This window comes from Trematomus bernacchii, unplaced genomic scaffold, assembly GCF_902827165.1.
Source record: "Trematomus bernacchii unplaced genomic scaffold, fTreBer1.1, whole genome shotgun sequence".
Taxonomy (NCBI): Eukaryota; Metazoa; Chordata; class Actinopteri; order Perciformes; family Nototheniidae; genus Trematomus; species Trematomus bernacchii.
This window is the reverse complement of record NW_022988050.1, coordinates 537,391-565,077: the sequence shown is the minus strand read 5'-3', so window position 1 is coordinate 565,077 and position 27,687 is coordinate 537,391. Positions and strand designations below refer to the sequence as shown.

General features: G+C 40.9%; 1 protein-coding gene and 1 non-coding gene across 2 annotated transcripts in view; one reads left to right on the top strand and one right to left on the bottom strand.

Moving 5' to 3' along the window:
- The window catches only part of shisa9a (shisa family member 9a), a 49,699-nt gene extending 43,552 nt beyond the window's left edge, over positions 1–6,147 (top strand). Inside the window, exon 4 of the mRNA XM_034119876.1 lies at positions 3,688–6,147. Coding sequence (XP_033975767.1) covers positions 3,688–4,769 — 1,082 coding nt within the window. The 3' untranslated portion in view covers positions 4,770–6,147. The remainder of the gene's footprint in view (positions 1–3,687) is intronic.
- Positions 6,148–16,937: 10,790 nt separating this feature from the next.
- Positions 16,938–17,009, bottom strand: trnat-agu. The gene has a single exon. It is a non-coding gene; the product is annotated as a tRNA-Thr (tRNA).
- Positions 17,010–27,687: the final 10,678 nt, after the last annotated feature.

Here is a 27,687-nt window from a genome sequence, read left to right as displayed (position 1 = left end):
GCTAAATCTGAAAAACGTTCATAAACCCTGAGAAGACAACTGTGTTTCTTAATGCCTATTAATCAGATTTTCATGGCCAGCCTGATGGCTTTTGGTTAGGGTTTAACTACCCTAGAGAATACAATTATCACCCAACAACACTTCTTTTACAGACTTCTATACCTCACCTGCTGCTGTAGTTGTTAGCTGTTTTCAGTGTTTTGTATGCAGGGTGCGAACCCGCGAAAGAGCTTTAACGGTGGGACATTATTAAAAGACAAACCTTTTTTGAAATCATGTAGATTATAAAAAATATCCTCACACTTCAGCCATCATTTAATGTCTTTACATGGAAGTAGAAAGCCAGTTTGGTTATTGATCTGTTGCAGCATGGGTGTTACCTTAACAGGAAGTGGTTTGAGCTTAATGCTTTTAGTAGCTTGCCCATTTTTTTATTGTTAACAAGCAGATGTTGAGAAATTCCAGTGTTTTCCATGTTAACCACCTTTGTATGGTGTGTTTCATGTGCAGCAAGTCAGATGATCAGCAAAGTCTTTAGGATAAAACGTCTGGGCACTGTGCATATTTGTACCAAAATGTCATGACAATCCTTCCAGTCGATACTTTTGTCCACCTCCTAGTGCCACAAAAGGAAAAGTTCAGAATCACAAAAGTCTGTAGGAATAAATCTTGGGCACCATTAATGTCTCTACAAAATGTAATGTCAATTCAACCAATAATTGTTCAGATATTTCCGAGTAGACCAAGACAGACTGATCCGAGACCGCTACAACCATTCTCAGAGCAACGCCACTACTGTTAATAGCCATAAGATGTCACATTGTTCAGCCTTTTATAACCCAGCACAAGAAGTCAGAACGTGCGTCTTGAACAGCCTATTGTTCGGTTTACAATCACCCATAGTTCAGTGTCTTTGTCTGACATAATTGTGTTTCCACAGTGCAGATATCAGCTAAACTCTAACAGAGAGCCGGTTCAGACAAACATACCGTTCATACATCTCTCATTCTGTGCCAATATGGAATATCTTAATGGTATTAGCGTATTTCCTGCCAAATAATACAACCATTTTGAGTTTCTTGTCAGACTGGAATTGACTCCAAGAGAGTATTTACTCTATATAATGGATGTTTTTGGGTATCACTATGACATGACTATGACTCAGGAATACATTAGGCTTTGTATTTGCGAAAAAAAAGTTCATTTGGACTTTTAAAACTAATAATTCCCCCAGCAGGAAACCTGATGGCTGATGAAAAGCAGATTGACAGATTGGTCCATTCCTAATAATCTCTTTGTGTTATTGACACTCCAGAGATGCAGTGCTTGATTTGCTGATGCATAATGCGTGTCAGCCTCTGTGGGACGCTGGCCTTTCCAAGCCAGAGGCATGCAGACCCCACACTGCGTAACAGCGGTGTTTTCCATTTCCACTCACGTACACCGCTGGAGGTGTGCACCGGTGAGCCGACTGCTGCTGGATTGATTCACCTGTCGCCTGAGCAGGTTTGATCCCCAGCGGCGGTCTGGCGGCGACTTAGCGCTCCCCCTCCTCCCCACAAACACCTCTGCTGTTCCTCGTTTCTCTCCCCGTTCACAGTGTGATAAAGTAGATTTATAGCTACAGCGGAAAAGCAAACTCGCTGAGTGTGTTAACTTTGTCTTCAAGGACGTGGAGGCAACAAGGGCTAAAGAGTAATGACTCGGCTGTTGACGTGAATTTGACGGGAGAAAAAAGGTCTCGTTTCGCAGTGATAGGAAAGACTGTATCTTGTTGACAGTGACTGACACAGGAAGGAATGAATGTGAGGCAATAAACCTGACTGCTCCAAGGCTAAAGAGACACACATTGATCACAGTGAGACTTGGTTGATAGATACTGTCCGGTTTGAATAAGTATGTGCGTGCATGTCTGTTTATCCTGTAGGTATATTTTTCTCATACTCTTTACACTCTTTGGCTTTTTCTCTGAAAGATCCTGTGATGTGTATGCAACTTGATGTAGTGAAGCAACCCCTGAAGCCTACATTGTGTTGGATTAAGGTGTGATGGTCAGGAGGCTTGAGTCTGTTTCTGGACAATCAAAACATTTGGCTTGTTAAGGACAATCCAAGCAAAACTAATAATAATCAAGTCATTTTGATTTTAAAGTCAAGTTATTTGAGCTAACTAGTGGTTAACTAGCTTGTCTATTGAATGCACTATGTTATATAATCAATTAAGCACTGTAAATGCATTATATCTGCTTGTATCAGTCACATATTTGGCCCACAACGCTCAGACCAAGTAAATGACAAGTAATCAAGAAGATAAGTTAGGTGCATAGTGGCTAGCAGCCTTGTTTGGCATGTTGGTAATACACCTTGAAAACCAAACACCGCCCTTAATTTAAAGGGGACCTATCATGCAAAATGCACTTTTGTACGTCTTTTATACATGAATATGTGTCCCCGGTGTTCCAGGGAACTCACCAAGTGTCAGAAAACACAACCCTCTCTATTTTCCTCCATACCCAAATCTCTAAAAAAGGGGCTGCAACGGATCTGATAAAAACTGATCCAGATTTGAACACTGTCCTGACGTCAGGACGGTGGCGCTACGGCTATTGGGCCAACTCCACCAATCAGGAGGAGACAACCACGGCATTGCCGTTCGAAAGCGCTGGAGACGCTGTAGTACATATGCCAGGCCAGTAGATGGTGCTGTTCTCACAGAATCTGCCCTTGCAAAAACAGAGCTATAAATTGTCAAATTGAGCGAAATGAGGCATGGCTAAAATGCATGATCTGTTTGGTATTTTGAAAAAAAAAAAAGTATAAATATGCCTTATATAGGTATGGTCCTACACTATATTATTCAAATATAGCATGATAGGTCCACTTTAAGCTTTCCACAAGGTTTTCTTGAAATCTTTGCTTTATTATATGTGGAAATGGAAATTGTTTTTGAGCTACAGCTGTACAAGGGACATGCTACCATGTTAGAAGAATGACAACCATTTGTTCTTGTAGTAGTTTTTCTGTAACTGGTTATAAAAGCTCAACTTGGCAAATGGTGTGTTGCAAAACCCGATCCAAAACTTTTTTCAGAAAACATTCTATCACTGGAAGTGCCATACACTTCATTTCTTCCCTACAAAGAAAGGATGGTCAACAAGGATACAATATTTTTTTATTACAGTGAACACCTTCTAACCTCACAGAAATTAGATGTATTCTTGGTTTCACAAAGGAAGAAGAAACATTCTGGGCTTTTCTTTTGATTTCACTCCCCCGGTGGCACGACAGGTCTCTTTCTGCAGGCGTTTTTTACACTAGCCCTGACACCCAGCTTGGTCAGAAACAGTAGATGACTAACAAAGTAAAAGTATTTAGGGTTTGTTATATGATCTTTTCAGATTGTAGGAGTACAAAAGGATGGGATGTTTTCTATCCAAACTTCTGCAAGTGTGCATTTGTGCAGCTGAAAGTCTTATGAGTCATAACTGTTTTTGTCCATTTGTTCCACAGTAGACACACTGAGGGTATTGTGTTATCACAACCAACAGTCAACAAACAGCGAATTGGAGGAAGCTAATTCATTTAGATTTAATCGTTTAATCAAAGATTTTAACTATGCATTTTAGCAGCTCTTTTATGTCCACTAAACATTTGTATTAACTCTGTTCCTTTCTCCTTCTTTTGTTAGCCGCCAAGTACAATGGTGAAGTCTACAACAAGCGTCGGCTGATGGTGGAGCTGCCGTCTAAAGGTGGGCTTCCTCTCCAGCCAATGGGAAACTCTAGACCCTCCATGAGTAACTCCAGACCCTCACTGGGCAACATGTCATCGATGACTCCTCCGATGATCAACAACCCCATGACTTCTAACCAAATGGCCTCCAATTCCATGAACCCCAACATGAATCCCAACATGAACCCCAACATGAACCCCAACATGAACCCCAACATGAACCCCAACATGAACCCCAACATGAACCAGATGACCTCCATGACCCAAATGACATCAATGATGCCCATGACTTCAATGACGCCCATGACTTCCCTTAGCCAGATGACGTCCATGACCCCTATGACGTCCATGACCCCTATGACCTCCATGAACCCTATGACCTCCATGAACCCTATGACCTCCATGAACCCTATGACCTCCATGAACCCTATGACCTCCATGAACCCTATGACCTCCCTGGGTCCACTGACTCCTGAGCCAGTGGCCACCTACGTCACCGAGATGCCCGGCCTCTCTTCCCACTCAACCCTCCCGACAGAGCGGCACATAGCCGGTCTCGGAGGAGGCGGACTCAAGGCGAACGGCCAGAAACACAAAGGCAGTCATGGTCACTTGGGCCACAGCTCTCACAGCTCTCACCCTCAGTCCCACAGTTATGGCCACAGCCACAGTAGCAAGCCGCTAGGACACGGGGCGACCAACTTGGCCCACATGGCAGGGACCATGCCAGGTGGGATGTCCATGGGCATCTCCAGGGGCAATGAGACCGCCATTGGCCCGGGTTCGGCTACAATGGGCCGCCCAATGGCGTACAGCTCCAACACAATTACGTCTGGGAATACGATGGGGATGGGGATGAAGGCCTGGGATGGGACTGAGACTGTGGGCCGGAGGAAGACCTATGGCCACAAGAGGCCTCAGTGTACCGTGCTAGAGCCCAACCAGCTTCGAAGCACCAGAGGCCAAAGCCACAGTCAACACTTCCTCCCCACACAGCCGTACTATGTGACCAACAGCAAGACAGAAGTGACTGTGTGAGTGAGGAAGTAAGGAAGAAACAAAAGGGGGAAAGGATGCATGAGGAGTGGTGGCACAAGTAATCACTGAGTGCAGACACCAACCCCTGCGTTGGTCAAAGGCGCAGATCTATGTGTGTTTGTGTGGCTCGTTGGTATACTAGTGAATGTGGTGGGACAGTGACAGTGTGTCTTGAGTTCACCAATCAAATCACTACACAGACCTTTGTTGCCAAACGGATGGCATGATATTTGGTGGCATCTGTAACCATAACTTCAAAGAGCCTACAGAGCGGGGGGGGTGTGTACACTTGTGGAGATATTAGAGTGTTGTCTCACAGCTAATATCTACTCTGTAATATCTACAGCGCAACTTCACACGGATGATAACGTGGGAAACTGCTGATAATAAAATGGATTGGCTTTACGAACCAAACCTGAGAAGCAATATAAGGGATTATGTGTAAAGCACTGAAGCATCGCGGGACAGAGGAAACACAGCAAGTTTACCCACAAACCTCACAACATGAGTTCTGCTCATCTAACCAACAAAGCGTCGAATGGTTTGGAAGAAATAACATTCCCTCATGATTCACCCCACAAATCTCCTGAGGGCTTTGAAACTGACATGACGAGGGCGCCAGGCTTTGGACTGCAGACATGCAGGGCTTTGTACTGTTGCTATTCAGAAGCGCCTTCATGAGATCTGCAGCTGAAGGTCGCCATTTTCCACAAGGCTCCAGCACAGAGAATGGCTGTCACATTGGCATTGTTCTGTTCTGATCTCGTCTGTGTGGTGACAGCTGGTCCAGAGGAGGGATAAGAGGCAGGGAGGCAGCACTGGTACGATGCTGCAGCTAGCAGAGGCTTCATAGAGTAAACACACATTCAAGCTCACGCAAAACATATTACAGATCAACATGTTGAAACAATTATAGCAACACAGGGTTTAATCACAATGATTTCTTCAAGAAAGACACCAATATTTTCATTATTCGGTTAAAGAAGGCTGTTTTGTTTAATTTGTGCATGTGTCATCTTAAATTTGACATTTCTATTTCAAAAACGTAGAAATGTTCAGTGCTTCCCCAAATTACAATCATGTTAGTGAATTGTAAGCATCACAGTACCACAACACTCGAAACCAATTTAACTTTTGTAAATGGCAGCTAAATCGGAATTAACTACCTTTTCAGTGATAGGTTACAGTTTTGGATCCATAAATACTTTTGAATTATAAAACTTCACAATTATAAAACTATTGAAAATATAGCAGTAAACTATTGAGTTTGACAAGTAAATCAATACCATTGTTAAGTCTGTGTGTTAAATAGCAATAAATAAATGGTGTTAAAAATGTTCAGGAATGGTCTTGATCATTCAGAAAGAAGACAAAATAACTTAATAAATGAGAAATAAATGTATTGTATGTATTAGATTAAGAAAACACAGACCACACATACAATATTGGTCAATGTTATAACTATATTCCAAACATATTGCAATAGGTGGACCCAATTTAAACTTTGGCACAGATTTTTTATAAGATTATAAACGTAACTAGTTTTAGACAAAACAAAAATAAAAACAGTATTTTACTTAAACTGGTAATAAAAAAAACACTGCCATAAGAAACTAAACTGGATTAGATCACTCACTGTACTTGAGCTCTAGCTGAAAAAATAATTTCACAACCAGCAGGAAAAGCAAATGGGTTACATGACTCAAATATTTAAAGAAATCTGACAAATAGGCCAAATCTTCTTAGGGTTTCTCTGAGCCTCTTTGCTCTTTTTGTAATGATGAGAGATTTATTAGCAGCTGCAGCTACAGTCTTAATTTTGATTTAGAGGTACAAGCAACACTTTAGATAATTAAGACTCTCTGATCCCATTAGCCGCTTTCCCACCTCAGTACTTTGCCGTACTTAGTTCCCAGCACTTAGTTCCCCCATGGAACTAAAGAGCTGATCGCGTTCACACCGGAATAAGTTCCCTGAGAGAGGATTAGGCAAATGAAGCCGCTGACGTCACTTCTTCTTCTTCTGCTTTTGGTTTACTGGCAGGCTGCAAACCACTTCACGGCGTATACTGCCACCCAAAGTCCCCGGCCGGAAGTCCCCGGAGTTGGGGACTGGCTTCAGTAGAAGCTGCTGGGACTCCCAGCAGCTTCTACTGAAGAGTAAATCACCAGAACGCCGACATCTCCTCATCTCCACCGCTCCCATGTTTTTTTTTGTGTTGCCATAAGTTATTCTCTCTCCGTTGGTGCGCGGGGCTAATGCTAATGCTAATAATGCTAATGCCAGCAAATACAATGGCGGCTTCAAAAAACTTTTCCGAGTTTTACGGGGCGTGGTTTGCAATTCGCCCAGCCAAATTGGAACTTTTTTCTCCCCAGGAAAGTACCACCTCTCTAGCAGGGACTGAAAAGGGGGGAAAAGTTCTCATGAACTAAGTTCTCTTTTTGGTGTGAACGCAAAATCCCAGGAACTAAACGGGAAAAGTACTCCGGTGTGAAAGCGCCTAATGTAATCAGACAAAGCTAAGTCCCTTAAAATGGAAAAGTAAACAAAATTAGGACAGATTATGTTCTTTAAGGTGGTTAGAGAGATATTGGCAGTTATTTATTGCAAATTAATGTGCAGATTTAACCAAAGCACAATCAAAAATAAGAGTGTAAATTAGCTATTTTAAACCATGTAAATAGTGTCGGACAATCGGATAAGCAAAAATATGTCAGTGTGACACATTTGATTGGAAGCTCCTGCAGAGATATCCAGACTGCATGTAGATCTGAGGGAGAGGGGGGGTCTAATACTACAGCTTCTGAATCAAAAGATGAAAAAGCTTAGCCCATGAGCGTAAGATAAGGGGGTCTACAGGAGGGGATATATTTTATTTTTTTCGCTTCATGCTGTGAAACCCCCCGCTGCCTCGAGGGTCACATGACTGGAAACCTGAGACCAAATTGAAAGCATGGAACAGGATTGAAGAAGTCATCAGAGCATTAAAATGTGTGACCGCTAACACACTCTCACACACACATACACCCACACACAGAATACATTACAGGGTCGACTCTGCTTTCCCTTGCGCTCCCACAGTGCCGAGCGGCAGGCGTCATCGCAGCGGGGAGACAAAGTCAGTACTCAGTACTGTAACTGCGCCTGTTGTACATGAAAGACTGTGAAACTCCAGACCTTGGCCCTTTGTAGCGATAACTGACATTATGCTTTTTATATATATATATATATAAATATACATAGCCTTTTCTCTCTTATTCTATTTCTTTTTGACTTCTTTTTACCCCTTTTCTTCTCTTTTGGCTCCCTTTATGTCTGAATGGAGAGATATCTGCGAGAAACTATAATCGGGGCTGTGATGAATCTTTTCTGTGATAGTGGAGTACAGTCATGATGAGACAGTAAATAATAATAATTCACCTCCTCACCGCCCACCTTGAAAGGCATGATTTGTTTCCCTCTTGTGCATTGTTCCAGCAGGAAATATTATTGATTCTGTGCACCAAGATATGTAATTTAGTTTGCAATTTCGTACCATTTTGATAACTTTTTCTACATCAGAGTGTGTGTGTGTGTGTGTGTGAATCAAACTTTATGATTAATGTCTCTGAAGGAGTCAAACTCAAACAAACAAGGCAAACAAAAGAAATCGTATATAAATCGAGTTCACAATCCTATAAACCTGTTTGCTTCCGATGAGAATCCTTTGCAAATATTATAGTTTTTTCCCTTCAGCCCAATACTTTTATAGACAGCTGGTGGTTATGTTTGCAATAGAGTTGAGAAACAGGTCAATGTTTGCTCAGGATGTGCATTATCAGAACCAATTGACTTAATCCACCAAGGCAGAAATGTGGAAATATGAACCCTCCTTGCCATGTCGTACTGCTCCATCCCTAAAGCCTGTTCAGCTCTGCAAAAGCAGTCACTGGAACAATTGGTAAGCAGGCAGGGGAGAGTTGGTAAACAAAACACACAAAAAAAAATCCCACCCTGTGGCGGTAAAAGTCAAAATGAACCTGATAGAAAGCGGGGAATTGGCAGCGCTGGCTGGGTCGCGGTTGATAGGGTCAGGACCACAGATGAGTGGTTCAGGAGGCAGTCATGTCTGACATTTGTCATCACAGGAGTCAGTCAGACCAAAAATGCCACAACAGAAACTAAAGGACACAGGTAGTCTGCAGGCCATCCGTCAGACTAGTCAACCTTCCCTATTCCAGCTGGCAATAGAGTGGTGCAGTGACGAGTCCTAAAACCCGGAAGTGAGTTAGCTTTTTACCACTTCCCGTTCCCTCGTCTCAGAGTCAACGGGATCTCTCCATAGGATTTGGAAAATAACCCGAAATAAGGTCTGTGGTTGACACAAATTTAAGAGACGGATCACGTTTTGTTCTACGACATTAAATACATCAGCAGTGACCCCACTGGTGATTTTTGAAGAGTTTACGTGTCTGAAAAACGATGGTTGTTAACAAGTGGCTGAATAGGACTACAGAAGTTGTCGAGGACATTGTACGTCATTACGCCGAACACGTAAACACTCCTCTAAGTTAGTTTTCCCTGTTCTGCTTGAAAGCAAGTACCTGCCTCCTGCAAACTGTTCAAACAAACGCTTCAACTCGTACCATTTTGAATCTGTATGTTTGAATACAGATCTTAAGTTGGCGTGACGTTGAAGTCGTGCTGCTGGACTCGGCTGTAGTTCGTTTATAGCATAACGTTAGCATTTTGCTTCTGTCGATTCGATTTATGATTAGAAAATTATAAAAGTAGGGTAGACATGTGGAGATTATCCGGCTGAACAAAACGTGCATTTATCAAACAGGTTCGTTTTCCACAGATCTTATTTCCAGCTATTTTCCAAAATCCTATGGAGAAATCCCATTGCCTTTTTTGTTGAGGGAACCCATGCGCAGCTTACTTCAGGGTAAATACGTCATCCTTGCACCACTCTGTTGTAATCTTGCATTTAAGTATCAGTGACCACCTCCACCTCTTTGTGTCTTACTACTTACCGTGACACTGCCAAATGAGTCCCAAAATGAAGGATGACCGCTCAGTGTGAACTCACCGCTGCAAACATTCAGGTCCTGATTGCGCTGTAGGTGCTCTGCTTGACAAAGGCTTTTCACCATTATACTTTTTCTCCATGCCTGAATGGAAGTCAAATGAAGAGTGGAGGTGCAATCGGCCCAATTATAGGAGTCTGACCCGAGTTAGAGGGCGCAGCGGTTCACCGAACATTGATCAGCAACACAGGGCTGGAGCAGGAATCAGGCCAGTAGTGCAGGCAGCCTGGAGGTTATTTAGTGCTTTTGATGGACGTGCTTTGGCCTTGGGAACTGGAGTTTATAGCTGATACCACTTTTTGAACAGGTGCCCCAACCAACAAGTAATTATCACTATCACTTATGCTCTTTCCAACTTAAATATGATTCTTAGGCTCCAGACTGCATGCAAAAAGGTCAGATCTGTGATCATTTCAGTGTGCGCAAGTACAAATGAATCATGGTCACACTCAGCCCCTATCAGTTCCATCGCTGCCTCCAAAGTCTTAAAGTTAACATGACTGGTAAGCAGATGCTGAGAAGTTGTAAGCGTGTAGGGAGGGTCGAGCACACAAGGATAGTTTCCTTCTTGTTGCTACTGTTCTGTTTCCTCGTATCCCATACACACGGATAATTTTTGAGACAAATCCAACAACCAATTAAGCCGTGTTCCACAAATGAAGCAGTTAGTAAAGCTAATTGAGGAGAGGGAAGGACACTAGTAGGGACAGACAACAAGAGGTTTAGACTCCACTGATAATGAAAGTGCAGGCAGGGAGAGACCAATGAGACAACAAAATCATGTGCTGGTGAAAGTTGACAGCACAAATGATTTTAAAAAAAGGTTGTTTTGAGTCTGCCTGATCCCCCTGCCTATGTTAGCTATGTAGCGTGATTTGAGTCTTTTCCTGGATTCAAGTGAAAAAGCAAACTGCAAGAGAGGCAGATGAGAAATATTTCCACCTTTTGAAGTGCCTCATAACAAGACAAGAGGAAAAGCTGAAGGGCAAATAACAAAACAAAAATACTCACCTACAAGCTTAAACTACCACAAGTGCGCACACGCTTTATCGAGAAGCAGAAAGAGGCTAGTAAGATCTTAATGAGATATTAAAATCATCTGTGGTCCAACTTCTTTAGCGGAAAGCGAGCGGACGAGTAATATAAAAACGGCAACCCCATTAGACAAGATATGCTGAAAATCAGGGCTCTTGTTCAGCAGAGCAGCCAGCCGCTGGGAGGACACCACACTGAGGAATATCTACAAGGAGTATTCAATAAGACACAGAGAAAGAGCTGTACTGGGACCAGAGGCCAGAGGGGCTTTATGAGTTCTCGCTGTAGTCTTTAATCACCCAAACCCAGGGAAACGTGGAGGAAGAGATTTGGCGCTGCGGTGAGGATTCAGTCCACAGTGGCACACAAAAGACAGAAAAGGGACTTAATGTCAACACTTGATAGGGAGGAAGCTTTGAATTATAGATATGTGGCACGTGAGCGTCTCCATTTGGACAAGCTGTGAATCAGAGATTGACTGTTGACACACACACACACACAAACATATTTGGTGTTTTTACAGTACAGACGTGTTTTGATCATGAAGCAGCGGCTCAATTCATGCCCAAATGTATCCGTCAGACAGATTGGATATTACTCACATGCGCTGGAACATGTATTTGTCAGCATCTGTCGCGCCGAGTGTTTATTTACACTGTGTATCCCGTTAAGGCTAATGATGTGAATTGTTCTTGATGTCAGATGGAATCAGGACAATGCTGTTGTCTGTAAATATTCATGTCTTGGTGGGGCGGTGGTGAAGAAAGTCAGCTTTTTTCCGCTTTATAACAGCAGATACTGTCTTCATTTACGGAAAGAAAGAGCAGCGTTCTCATGATCAGAAAGAGGGAAATGTACAGCACATCTGGACGACACTAAAGGGCTCAAACACAAGTTACATTTATACCAGGTTCTCCTCCACTCTTTTTCTTTTCTATCCTCTATCGTTTTCTGGACTTGATAGCGTTGTAAACATGACAGCCTATAAAGAGCAGCATCTGTATGATCACAAAAAAAAAAAAAAAAAAAAAATCGATATTTATTAAAAGGGGTTCTCGTCAGCTATGTTTACGACTTTGTATAGCATCAGTCTTTATGCGCAATGTTTTCACCAACCTGGAGCTTCTGCACACGGAGGAGAGACCGTGTTTGTCGTCCTGTGACATCTGTTTTAAAAAGGGTTCTGCTCCTATGGTGTGCTTTATATGTATGATTTTTTTATCATGAACCTATATATCAATCACAGCAGATGTGAAAAAATACCATGGTCCAGATCCAAGGGATTTTGAATTACCTTTTAAGAATCGATAAGCTATTTGCGATATGACTACTAACCATTAGCGAGCATATCCTTTTATAGAATCATTGATTAACTCATTTTTGGTGTTAATCATGCATTACATACAAAGTTATAAGAGATCCAGTTTTCTATTTTTGATGTCCAGACCAGTTTGTGGTATTTATGCATATGTGTATGTGGATACATATGGCCCGACACTGCATTAATGCGTAACTAGTAAAGCATATTTTCTAAGGTAGAGCCCATCTCCCACTATTGTTTGCACAGTAGCTTATAATAATAATATGCACCGTGATGCCCCATCGTCCTTTCACTGTTTACTGACTTCATGATTTGTGACATTACGTTATGGAGAAGCTGTATTTTGGTACTATTCAAATATTGTTAGAAAAAGAGATATAGCAGACGTTTTGTCCCGGAAATATATTACCATCGTGTTTCTATGAATTTGTCCTTATTTTGGGGAGGGGTGACAGGGATATTTTGTTCTTTTTTGTTGATGATTTGCCATCTGACAGTATATCACCATTGTTCTGACTTTCTTACGTGGCAATAAAAGATGACTTCTGTAAAAAAAAAAAAAGTTCGACTTTGGGTGTCTCTTTTAATCCGTTGTTGTTTGTTTGTCCTCAGGAAGAGATAGAGTCCCTCCGCTCTTCATATCTCCCCTCCCTCTCTCCTCCTCTGTTTCCCTGGGCTCTCTACTTCCCAGCAAACATTTGATGTTAAATAGATGTTATTAAAGCGGATTGGACTAACTTTGGAAACACATTTATATTTAGCAGCAAAGCAGAGACGTTCACAGTCTAGCTTTTTGTTTTGAAGTTGACACCTAAATGTCTCACAAATGTCAATTCAAACTAAATCCAAATCTGTTACACCTATTCTCGTCCGATACATTTTGAACCTTTTCCTCGACTTTAATCACAGTGAGCATTTGACATTTGGCAATATGCAAAATCCATGATCATTTCAAATTAACTTAAGATTTAAATGAAATAAACACTCTTTTGATATTATATATGGGCAGTTTATTGCACTAGAGCAGGGGTGTCAAACTCAAGGCCCGGGGGCCAAATCCGGCCCGCGACTTCATTTCATGTGGCCCCACAAGAGCTTGCAAAGAATATATATATGTTTATTACATGGTTACATGCCGATTTACAGAGGCACGTTGCCCATAAAATGCATCTCAAATTTGTCTTTTTTCTCAGAATTTGACTTTTTTTCTTCTAAATGTCACTTTTTTTTTTTTTATTGTGACTTTTTTTCCAGAATTTGGCTTTTCTTTTTAAAATCCTTTTGTGACATTCTCACTGAAGAGACTTGCAATTATTTGCCTTAGACTTCTGCTTTCAGTCGTAGTTAATCATGAAGTTATTATTACCCTATCCGATAATAATCCAATGCAGAGGCAATAATGTAATATAATACATTATTTTATATATATGGTATATTTATATATGTATTTTTATATAGTCTTAAAGTTACAACCGGCCCTTTGAGTGCAACCATAATGCTGATGTGGCACGCGATGAAATTGAGTTTGACACCCCTGCACTAGAGAGAGAGATACTGAACAAATGCCCTTAGCATTATACTGTACAGAGGGTCTTTGCTGGTGCTTTAGTTAAAGGTGGGGTAGGTACGTTTGAGAAACCGGCTCGAGATACACTTTTAGTTATATTCCATGGAATGCTCTTAACATCCCGATAGCAATGAATATCTTAAGTGCTTTGACAAAAAATCCATAAAAAATGTCATCTGTGGAAGCCGTAATACTGTAAAAAGCACGACCAATCATCTGAGCCGGCCCGGCTAAAATAACTGGATGGCCTACCTGCCTGTCAGCCTTCCATCTGTGCACAAACTTATCTCGTGCCCTCATTGGTCATGTGCGCGTTCGTGTGTGTGGGAGGAGGGGCTCTGTAAGGAAGTGGCAGATTTTGTCCGGTTGTGTATTTTCAAATTCTAGCGCACTCGAGCTGGTTTCTCCAAAATTACCTACCCCACCTTTAAGTGTTGGAACATTGTAAGACTTAATTTTATGATCAGAAAATGTAGTTTAATGCTTGATGTCTGGATATAAAGAGAATTTCAAGACATTTACAAAAACATATTACTCACCCTGCTTTGGTGATAAAACTACATTTCCTGCTTCCTGTACTTTACATTAAAAGCTTTGAACTGTTGAAACATTAGGTGGCTTTAAGTGGGAGGTAGTAATAAAAAATGCAATGTATTTGGCACAATGACAATAATTGTTCATCCAAAATGGTTATTTTCTGCATCTCCTGACACTGACGTTCACTGAAGCTGCACAAGAAGTGTAGAATAATTTTGTTAAACCATTATTTTAGGGGCTTAATTTATGCTTTCCTTCATACTTTTTTGCTTGTAGGTGTATCAGCGTCACATCTTGGAGTATATATTCGGCAATACGCCTTTCATTAAAAATAACTGCAAAGATAAAAGGTCCCAGGGAAGATGAAATGTGCCTCATTCTACAAAGTCACTATATTTAAATCCACATCTATTCACCATAAATAAATATTCCAGAGTCCTATCCTCTCGTAACTCTTTCCTCATGCATGCAGAGCTGCAGACAGAGTGTTTGTGTCCTTGGGTTTCAAACATAAGATCCCTGCCAGACAAAATCAAACCTACTGTTCTAGTTGTAAATGTTTTTTTACCTTCAAATGAACCGTGCATGCGGAAATCCACCTTTTAACTGCAAACAAATGTTGCCTTCACACCCATCTGAATACTAACACACACCACAGCAAACACACGTTCACACAATGTGAATTTGCACTAATTACTCAGAGTGCCAGAGCTATTGGCAGCGGGGAAACAGTCCAGGGAATTTAACTGAAAACAAAGCAAACCTGCTTTCCTCCCACTCCCCTGCCAATCCCTCTCTACCTTCCCCAATTCTGCTCAGCAGAGCGGAGCGGCACAACAAGAGCTTTCTGTGTTTCTAAGCCATCTGGCATCGAGGTCTACTTCTACCATCAGGGGCATCATCAGCTTCTTGTATTTGCTTTATGTGTTACTCAACATCATCAACAGATTTTGATCAGTGCTACCATTGTCACCTGTCAATCACCCTATTTGATATACTTGTATAGCAATAACTACACAAAACTAACTTTACACATTTGCATTTCACCACTTAACTCCCAACTGACTTGATGCTAGTAGCAAAGGCAACAAGATATGGCTTGATCAGTGAATGTAGCTGTACACCACCTCACTTTAGGTTCAAGCTAAGAAGCAGAGTATTCAGTGCAATAACCACAAACACAAGTGACACATTAATGATATGGTGGCTCCATCACCTCTTAGTTGCTTGAGTTTAGATCTCACAGTGACACAACTCATTTGCATACCAATTGGGCCCAGGAGAAATGGAAAATAACAGGCAGCTCAATAGAGAGTCCAAACCCCAACTTCCACAGATCAATATACAGGATCAATAAACACTGTTTACCACTAAGTGTGTAAACAGTATTTTAGTTAAGTGCTTTACCAGTCTAAATGAGTTACAGTGCATGTTACAGCAAAAATACTGAAGGTTCAGTCCTCCTACCGTGATCCAGGTGATGCATCAGAGTCTTTATCCATGGAGAGTGGGTTGGTCCAAAAGAAGCCTACGATATTTCACTTTATTGGACTCATCTTTAATCCTCAGTGTTCGGTGTGTGAACCCCAAAGGTGCTCTCAACATCAACGTGGCCTCTGTCAGTGGTGGAAAAAGTAATTCTTTACTTGAGTAAAAGTACTAATACCACACTGTAAAAATACTCAATTTTAACTAACCCTAAGTAATGCATGGAGAATGGGAGAATGTACACCAAATATTAGGAGTAGAAGCAGAACACATTTTTTATATTTTGAAGCAAAAGCAGCAAATCTTCACATTTAAGAAGCAGGAAATGTAAAGTAACTAGTTAATCAATTGTAAAACAAATTTAGTGGAGTTAAAAGTACAACATTTGCTTCTAAAATGAAGTAGTAGTATCAAATGAAAATACTTGGCTAAAGTATTTACCTGAAATGTGTACTTAAGTACAGTACTTGAGTAAATGTACCTAGTTACTTTCCACTACTGCCTGTTGTACAACACTGTTAACAACATACAGATATTTTAGTTGTACATGTTTCCTCATGAAGTGCTTGGAGGACGAGCAGTTAAATACACGTTAATGTGTGACGTCATCTAACTGAAAAACACGGCAATGGCGTTTATCCCACTTGACTACACCTGTCCATACCTGTTGAATCTTTTTTTGAATCTGCTTTAAAGAAAGAAAAAACATAAAATGCACCAAATAAAATACATTCAGACTGTTATAGCTATGCAGGCTAATTTAGCTTCACATTTAGCTTGAAAACAAGGAAATAGCACGCTAATTGACCATACAGTCTATGTAATTGACACAAAAAATAGCTTGAACTCACCAACTATTTTAACTCCTTGTTCAAAACTCAAATGGAAAAATAGAATCCAGCAAGATGGGCAGATTGTGAACACAAACCAAATATTTTTTTGTTAATCCTCTAATTTGTTTTTAACTTTATTTCCTTCCCTCCTCACTTTCTTTCAAACTTTTCTGTCGCTTTATTTTTCCTTTCTCTATCCAGCACGAGGCGTTACAGTTACACTGATTGGCTGTTACCATGGTGCTTCTTTTTCGTTTTCAAGTACAAACCATACCAAACATTTGCTATTGAATGTAATTGAACGTGGCAACAAAGAGGCGCTGCTGGGAGTTGAACCCAGGATCTCCTGTTTACTAGACAGGCGCTTTACCGTTAAGCCACAGCACCCGCCCTGAGATTTGGTCCTTCTCAGTTAGTTAGATCAGTAGTTTCCTTTCATTCTACACAGGCGCTTTACCGCTAAGCCACAGTACCCCATTATCAAATGTTGTTCTTCTCAGTTGCTGTAGTAGCCTAGTGTTAATTTCGTTGACTAAAACTATGACGAAATATGTTCGTCAACGACCTTTTTTTCCATGAGACGAGACGATGACGAGACGGCACCGACGTCAGTAAACAATATATGTAACGAAATCAACATGCAATATCGTTGACGAAAACGTTGCCAAATCTCTCTTTACTTTCGTTGAAAGAAAAAGGAGGAGACGAAATATTATCAAAGATAACATAACATCTCTGATAGTCAGTTTTTCTCCCAGCAGTTCCATTTCCGGTGCTGCGGTTGGGCAGCAGTTGTGTGTGTCTGTCTTGCGCGCGGCGGTACATTTGAATTACACCGGGCCAGCGGTACACTGAACTGTCAGAAAGACTCGGATCTAACAAACCTTATTTAACAGAAAATAAAATGGCAACAACAGGGCTTGGGAGCTCCATGCTTGGGAGCAGTGGTCGCGCCCCCCCGTCAGCGCGAGTGAGTGACGAGTTGTGTACAGACCCGACGGGTAATAATGGAGTATGACGACTATTACGATTCTGTCCGTCAAAATGACGGACAACGAAAAAGTCTGCCACCACTGCTTGGTAGAAAGAAACGAGGTGGTATTTGGGCCCATTTTCGCAACAAGGGCGGAGAAAAAAAGCGAATGTATTGTTTTATCAGAAGGGAAGCAATGTGGCCAGGGCCGTCCCTGGCCAACTTGGGGCCCCAAGCGACTCTGTGAGATGAGCCCCCCCCCCCAACCGACTGGAGTGAAAATAAAAAGTTTGGAAACAAAGTACTTTGCAAATACAATTCCTGTTTATTATTATTATCAACACAGTTACTTTTTTATACAGTGAGGTAAATGGTAAATGTGCATGTATGTCGTTCAGTATGCGTTTACAGGTGAATAGGTCTGCATTTCCTGCCAAATACTAGCCTCAAAAAGATTAAAATATAATTAATGCAAATAAACTAGTTCTACTAATAATCATAATCAATTCAATAATATAAATACTACATAATTTTATTATAATATAGTTGTAATATAGTCAAGACAAAACATGCTTATTGCATGCTCAAAAACTGATATTTCTTAAATCTGTATTCAAATGTAGTTCCCTCTGTCAGCAATGTATCAACAACTACACACACATTTCTATCAGTATGTCTCTGTGTTGTGGTTGACATGATGACTGTTAGGAGTTAAGGGGAGAGGCTGAGCATCACCATGAAATGTGCAAATTGACATAAAAATGAATAAAAGGGGAAAAAATGCTCCATGTATTTTAGGCTGTAAACTTTAACTGTTATGTAAGCCAACTAGACAGACAGTTTATCACTCTTCCTCCTGTACATTAGCAGGTAAAAGGCATACAATACTTGAATGAATAGTAAATAAAGAATGCTGGAAATAACTGCATCTCGGACTGAAACTGTCTTTTCGCCAACATCTCTTCCCCTGCACTAGTGGCCGTATCAAAGCCGTGATTGGTCAGATGTCGATTCATTGCAACGGTGTCGGGTTACAAACGTGCTCCCCTTGTCACCTCTCACTCTCGCGTGTCAGCGGGGGGGGGGAGTTGTGTGCTGAGAACTGCACACAAGCCAAGCTCATAAGCCGAGGCCCCCTGCGCAATGTGAGGCCCCATGCAGCCTGCATGATCGGCCTGTAGGGATGGACGGCCCTGAATGTGGCCATAAAACAGCTGGTAAAAACACCACAAACCTGACCAGATATTTTCTGCAAAGCTGCACTCTTAATCATTCAACCTGTGTTTTTCATCAAATAAGGAAGATATAATCTTATTGTGAAATAAGTTTGACTAAAATTATAAATTATTGGTTTTGGCTAGACTAGTTTGACTGAAATGTTCTATACAATCTGATGACTAAAATAGACTCAAATGTCAACAGTTTTCATTGACAAAAAGTAGACTAAAATGCTCAGACTTTTAGTCGACTAGAATGCTCAGACGTTTAGTCGACTAAAACTTGACTAAATAAAAACAGGATGAAGGTTGACATTTGACACAGGACTAAGACTAAATAAAAAAATTGCTGACAGAATTAACACTGCTCAGTAGTTTCCTTTCATTCTTCCACAAAAAAAATATTTTCAGGCTGCAAAAAACTCCCAAAGTTCATTTAATAACTAATTGTATGTACTTGTAATGTTAATTAGCTTAATGGCTAATGTTATTTATTCACACACTATATTTATTATTGTTTGAATTTTTAAGATTATATAATTACCTAGGTTTTTTTTGCTGCTGGATTCCCAATCTTTTTGGGCAAAAAGCAACAGTGTTGATTCGATAAGTTAATAAGCTTTAATATTATACGCCGTGTCTCTACAACGTGTTACGGCTCTACTCTACTGGACTCACCTTCTTTTGGTTTCCAAAAATAACATTTGTGTGAACGGCAAGTAAACTAAGATGTCATCATCGTATACATTTATATAACGGGTCTATTTGGGGAAACGCCACGTCCTATTTGCTATTCCTGATTGGTCTTTTTCTAGGTTGAGAATTACATTAAGTCCCCTTGATAATATTATCTATGATTGAAGGGCGCTGTGGGGGGTAAATCAATTCTGGCGACTTTAAATTACGGTTAGGAGAGTTTGAAATGTGGGTTACTCATATGGATTTAATTTATTTAGATGATTGAATATTTAATTCCGCTTAGGAGTTGATGTATTGTGAAATTAAGGGTGTCCATTATCATCTGGCCGCAGCTGGAAATTAGCAATGTTGTCTAAAGCGGCTCCATTTACTGTTTTTTGTGACAGTTGATCAATGGGGACTGTCCACGACACTATAAACAAATAAACTAAACTGTCTTTGTTGTAAGCCTGCAATCAAAATGTAAAGAATACATATTTTAGCCTTTAAAAATATTCCTATATATTTTCATAATTTTGCGAATCATTCTATTTCACGGAACATCAATTATGTAGTGAAAACAGCACTTTCAGAAAATGCATATGTTATTCTCATGCATGGCCCAAGGCAGGAAAAATCATCGTCTGTGAAAATGAACCATTCCCTAGGAAAGCTTTAGACCGGGAGGAGTCAGACTCTAATCAGTGAAGAGAAAGCGATGTATAGCCTGGAGGGAAACCACTGACAGCGACGCTGGGACTCACTTTGCCGTCTCTTTACACTGTTTGTTTGAACTTTGAGATCCAATGATGCTTTGCTTCATCACGTGGTCATGCTTGAAAGTAGACATGCCTTGATAGTCAGAATATATCATGTTTCACTGAGCTTCCCCCCCCCCCCCTCCCTTTGCCCATTCATCCATTATCCTTGCATTGCAGATTAGGAGGTCTAATACAATTGTGAATGTAATGAAAAGAAAAACTATAATACGATCAAAAAGAGGGTTCTGAGAATCCCGTACTAGACACTTTTTAATTTGTGGAGAAGTGTATTCTCAGAAAGACGCTTAGACAAAGAAGCAACTTAGACTTAACTCTTGACTCTTAACTAATACAGTTGCTTTTTTTGGTATCCTGTTTATTTAGTGTAATCTGTTACTGTTACTCCCTTAGCCTGGATCAAAAGACATCTGATAAAAAAAATCAATGTCAGTGTAATTTTAAAGCTGAACCTCAAAGCGTAACTAAAGTTAAAGTCAGGCGTCTCATGGTGTTCACATCAAAGTGTTTCCGTCTAACGAGGCATCTTGTCAAGAGGATTGACCGGCCAATCACCCTGGAGACCGCTTCCTCTCTACACACACACACACACACCTCACACACACATGCACACACACGCACACACACACACACACACACACACACTCTCTCTACTGAGATAACACAGTATTCACACACAGAGAGTGGGCTCTGGGCTCTCAGGGATAAACTGCACTGAGCTAAGCTGGGCTCCTCTATGCTCTTTTGAAGGGTATATAATGTGGAGTAGTTGAATAAATCATTCTTCTTCTCATACCCTTCTCTGTAAAGACTTCGCACTTGTTCAGTCAAACATATTGCCTGTGTAAATGAGAGGCAGTCAGTGTGTATTTCTTGTGGAGTATATCTATCCTTGTGAGGGACATTTTCAATGTTAAATGTCTTTTAATGACAGCTTGTTGTATACTGTTACAGTGTGGCATATGGTAGGTAACATATGTCAGCGGAAATGAACAGACTTGAATTGACATATATGGAACTGGTACAGTGTTAGAAGAGTTGTGTTGTATAGATTTGCTATTGCATGCAATGTTAGTGTATTGTACAATGTTTCCTCACTTATTCAAGCACTTGTAATGCTTACTAATATAAACACACTACAGGAAATACAAAATATATAGCGAAGCTAGTGGGGACCAAAACAGAGCAAAAAAGGGAGTGATTATTTGACTTACATTCATCAGGAGTCAATAAACTTGACTTTAAATAATGTCCCAATGTTTAGTACAAATATACAATAATAGTAAGTTGTTTGTATTACATGTTAATGCTTTATTTACAGTTTGTTTTTCTTCCTCAAAGTGCATATCATCCATTTAATAAAGGGTTGAGAAGCTAGTTTCATTGGTTTCTGGGATGCTGTTTGCAAATATAAGAATAATGGGTACACACAACAGTTGGTTATTTGACCATCAGGTACACATGCTTTCAAAATCTCATGGTAAAATAGATGTAACAAGGAAAGACTGCGAGCAGACCTCTGTTTATACCATTGGCTTGCTGTGTAGAATTGATTTTCTGTGGAAATGTTGCTGCTGAGCACAGCATCACTCACAGTGTAGGCTGTGCATACAAAGTGCTGCATTGAGATCCACAGGTGACACAGCAAAGACCTTGTCATGATGTATCCAGAAGCCTTAGGAGGCAAGATTTGCTCCATCAAAACAGCAAAACTACATAACACAGATTTAAAATAAATAAAACTGTTAGACATGGCTGCAACATCTGCGCCCTATTTAAACAAATTAGCCTGCGAGCTTGCTTATTTCCAGCAGATAAAGTACTCTGTCTGCAGGAGAGCAATGGTGCCGTGTGCAAAATGGACAGCAACATCCACCACTTTTAATCATTCCTTGCCGATGAGATCTATTTTACGAAGGGGTTGACAGTGATTTGCCGCCGAGGTCAGGCAGTGAGAGTGAGCTGCAGGACGGAGAGGAGCACCTGGGCAGCAGATGGTCCATCAGCAGGTCTCTCTTTGTCCTCGCTGACAGGAAATGGATTGCTGAAGGCCAGACTGTTACCTAATTACTCCAGAACCACACACATAAAGCAAACAGACACTCAAAGCCACATAAACCCACATACAGTATGTCTGCATGCACACACACACACACACACTCACACACTGTTGAGTCTCCATACATACACACAGCAAAAACACATGCATGCTTGCTGTGCAGAACACACCTGGATGCACCAACACACACACACACACACACACACACACACACACACACACACACACACACACACACACACACACACACACACACACACACACACACACACACACACACACACACACACACACACACACATTCTCGGCAGTGCACCGGCTGTCATAAAGGCCACTCTCTTGCTTTCCCCTTTGCTTTTCCCAGAGTGCATTTCAGCACGAAGCTGTCAGATGGCTCTTTTTTTTCTCCAACTATTGTGCCCTGCCAGGCCTCCTCGCACACACACACACACACACACATAAACACACACACACACACACAAAGAGGATACATGTGGGTGCACCATATTTCATGCACAAACACACACAAACCTGCTAGACATTTTTTTTCACACAAACACACTTTCACACATACTCAGATGTTCACAGACTTACCAAGGTGCTTTTTTTCTGAACATCTGCGAACTCGCTCTCACATATACCCGCGCACACACACACTTATCCACTTCTCCTCGCTTTCAGCCGTGTATTACTTTCATCTTTCTATTCCAGCTCTCTTCCCTCTGCCTCTCTGTCGCTCTCTTTTACTTACACACACACACTCACACACAATAAACTAGCACACCAAACAGCGTCAGTAAAACATCTCACCAGTCGCTGTGTCTGACATCTCCATCATTTTTCTCTCTCTATAATCAGACAATCATCTGCTGCTGTGAGAGAGGAATAATCACAGCAGAAAGGTCAGCTGATGGAGAGATGTTTTATGTTGAATAGATGTATAATCTTCTACAAACCCTGAGAACATTTACGTCCCGTTAAAGTTATTATTACTAAAAGGCAATTCCGATGAATAATGCTGATATGTCCTACCAGAAAGAAAAGTTATAACGCCATTGTGAGTCGTAAAAATAAATATTGTGGGTAGAATTAAAAGCGAATACTTAGAAATTCCAAGATTAAAGTCATAATTCTATGGGAAAAAAACCTGGATAATTTTTCTCATGATAAAGCGTCAATATCGTGGACTTTCTCTGAGATTGAACTCACAAATTCGGAAGAAAAAGATAGCAAATTTTTTTCATTAAGATTATTTAAGCCCTAAGGGTTCATAAATATTCAGGCATCTGTTCTTGCGAGGTTGATAGACACTTTTTTCGTGACATACGCTTTAAAGAGAGTGGTTTTTACAGTGCTACTGTACACAATAATTTGTGCTCCTTTGGGTTCATTTTCTGTTTCACATCACTTGTAAATATTACCTGTCAACTCCTCACTGTGAAGAAAAGAAAGGAAGAGAAACTAATTTTAACTTCACAGAGAAAAACATCTTTGAAATGTCTTTTGAATTGACATCTGTGAGACATTTAGGTCTTAACTTCATAAGACAAGGCAGGTGGCAGCTGACTTACAGTATGAACTTTTACTTGCTATAAATAAACGTGTTTCCAAAATTATTGCAAGGCGTTCGATCATTACATCAAAAGTGTGCTGAGAGGCAGAGAGCCGAGGGAAACGGAGAGGAGGGAAGAGGAAGACTTCACTTTAAGACGCTGTGCATATCAAGTCTGAGAAGATTAAGAGCAAGAGAAAAGAGGGATTGTTCAACAAGCTATTATGGCATCAAGCTTTTCCATTACTTAAGAAAGAGCATATCTAAATAATACAAAACAGAAAACATACTGACACCGATTCCATTAGATTTTCCATCTGTATGACTTCACAAAGAACAGAAGAAGACCCAAAGTCAAATTCATTAAGGAAAACAATTGATGCCCTTAGTTTAAAGGTCCCATGTCATGGCCATTTCTACTGATCATAATTCCATTGTTGAGGTCTACTAGAATAGATTTAAATTGTGTAATTTTCCAAACTCACATTGGTTTCTCATACAGCATCTCTGTATAGTATGTGTATTCACTCTCTGTCCTAAACGGCTTGTTGGAGCTCCTGCCCCCCCCCTCCCTGTGAGCCCAGTGTGCGCTGATTGGTCGGGACGTTGAGGCTCGTTGCTGCTCGTTGCTGCTCGCCGCTGCTGCGAGAAGCTGCAAGGAGCAGACAGGCTTCCGGGTCGGCGATACAGCGAGAACAAGCGAAACTCATCCTGAGCACACACAAACACTCACAGCCGAAGTAAAAACAATAAGTGTAGCTTGATATTGAGTAAGAAAAAGGTTTATAACGCTGTGAGAATGGGTCTGCGGAGAGCATTTCTCCGCCATCCCAACTCGTCTATTACCAGCGTTCAGGGAGCTCTATGCAAGTCAATGGGGACTCCCTGTTAGTTAGCCAAGGGATCCTGGTGTGTGAGGTGCTCCGCGGATTGGTCCATTTGGGCCAATCCGGTCATTTGTTGTTGATTTGGGTGTTCACACGTCACAGAACCCAGGAAGCAAACAATGGAAAATGAGAAATCTCCAACAAGGCGTTCTGGGGCAGCATAGACAGGTCTTTTCTGTGTTAGAGTTTTACTACAGGGTGTACTTTGAGGGTTTGTGACTTTTCAGACCGTTTACATGCATAAAAACCTTCATAACACACAAGGGGACGGGTAATCACCGGAAAAGCATGACATGGGACCTTTAAAGGGGCGGGACATCTCTATGTGGTCGACCAATCACAACAGAGCCGGTCAGCTAACCAATCAGAGGAGACTGGGCTCTGGTTTCAGACAGGGGTGAAAAGAGGCAGTATGAGAAAAATAAAGAGCTTTTTGAATATTAAAGCGTAGAGACATGTTCCAGTAGAGACACAAAATACAAATATGAATCTGAAAATAAGTATGATAGGGCTCTTTAACAGTGAGTTTGAGACTCAGGTTTGCGTGCATTGGGCAGCTTCTCTACCTGAAGAGCTCCCTTTAGGACATTTCATCTTGTTTTCTTAAATAGAAAGTCATCCTAGAAGGTACTTCATAGTATTTTCTCTACCTAAAAAGCACCACGAAGTGCATTTCTTTTACGTTTTTTCCACCGAAAAGACCCTAGAAGCTACTTTATCAGGTTTTATTTACATGGGAGGCATCAGTGACAGTGCAGCCTCCAGCTGAGAGTTTCCGCTGTGTCACCATTTCCTTCGCCAGCAGTCCCTGAACTGTGACAGGAGCCTTTTATCTTCTTACACCTTGGATTACATGGTGACACAGCTACATTATACTCTACATATATATATGTGTGTGTTGTGAGTGGGATGTAGGGGGAAAAAGCTGGAGGGTTGTCTGCCGTAGAAATGTTCAACAATCCGATTCAAAATACAGCAGACTTACACCAAAATGCTGAAGGTGACGTTACATGTTATGGTCAGTTTTATTTGTGGCATTTTACTATATGTATTGCATTTGAACCATAGGTTAAATACGACATTTCAGATCCAAAACTCTAAATAAACAAATGGCAGAGGTTGTGCACTTTATTGAAACTTGCAGAAACTCAAGTCCCGCCTCCTCAACCTATTAACGTGCACTGTCCCTGTTAAATAAATAAATACAATTAATGCATGTATATAGGTCCTGTGTGTGCATGTGTGTATTAAGCGCCTATATGTGTAGTTGTAAAATAATACAAGAGAGAAGAACTCAAATTACCCTTGGAAAGTAATCTTAAAACACGACTGAGAGATATTTGGTTAAAAAGAACACAATGGTGCTCGAGGAGGAGATTCAGGTGATAAGGTGGGGGGGGGGGGGTTACCTTGGTTGGTGATTGGCTAATGGTTACAAAAGCCAAAAAAATCGTTATGACATCATAAAGTGGCCAAAATCTAATCAGCTCATTTTCAGACAGGTTTTTATATAAATGGATCAGGACAAAAAGTGAGAGAATCTTTTTTCCTGAAACTTTCAGAATCTCTTTACACAGAGGGGACACATGGTTATGTATAAAATACATGCAAAAGTGGATTTTGCATAATAGGTGACCTTTAAATAGACAAAGTACATTTAAGTATAACAGGAAAAAGCACTGGGCAAAAGTATAAAGTGCAAATCATGACATAACTTAAGAAAATATCATACAACAATTCACACAGGCTGCGTAGTACTCCTTGGGATGAGTAAATTAAACTTGAATTGAACAATCAGTCAAGTGCCTCTTCATTGAAGTGATTTTGTTGTCATTGTGTCCTGCCAGTCACTATGACAATGATAATGCTGAAAAAAACCACTGAGAACTCATTTTAATAGGCCTTGATGTGAGACAAAGTCAGTGGTTGAAAAAAACAATAACAGTCACACTCAGAAAAAAGACTGCCGACAACAAACACTGACACTCTTACACTAATCAGTTGCCGGAGTTTTAAAGCCAGTTTGGCCTGGAAAACCTAGAGATTCCCAACCCCTGCCAGAAGCAGCCTGCCAAAACACAATCCCATTACTGTGACATCTCTAAAGTGCATTTTACTCATTGGCACAATACATCCCAAATGTCACGTCTCCTGGTGCTGTTGTAATAAGCCATTAGTTGCCAACTGGCTGCTGCACCTCGCGAGTGGCGCACAGTTTCAGCACCAGCTGTGCAGCATTACCGTCTGCAGCAATAACTGAGCTCCACCAGCAGGGGTGTAGCAAGCAATTATGGTCCCGCATGGAGCAGAGTGACATTTATCTCTTCTCAACACAATCATCATGGATGTTTTTCTTCACATCTCAAACACAAGCTTTAGTTTAAACCTCTGTCAAAACTGGGGTTCCACAAAACTCAGGAAAGGAGGTTTTATTCCGTACCAGAAAAACCCTTTAGTGTGAGGAGAATATCATCCAAGATAAAGGGGCCCTATTGCTTTTTGGAGTTTTCCCTTTCCTGTAGTATTATATATACGTTTTTGTGCATGTAAATCCGTGTGTTCCCTCCAAAGGGAGTTTTTCTCCCACACCTCCATTGGACTCCTTTGTTTACTTCTGTAATATAGTGACATCACTATAGGCGCTTTCACACCGGAGTACTTTTACCCATACTTTTCCCGTTTAGTTCCGTTAGTGCCTGGAATTTTGCGTTCACACCAAAAAGAAAACTTAGTTCAGAGAACTTTTACCCCCATTTTTAGTCCCTGCTAGAGAGGTGCGACTTTCCTGGGGAGAAAAAAGTACCAATTTCTGATTGGCTGGGCGAATTGCAAACCACGGCCCGTAAAACTCGTAAAAACGTAAAAAGTTTTTTGAAGCTGCCATTGTATTTGCTGGCATTAGCATTATTAGCATTAGCAT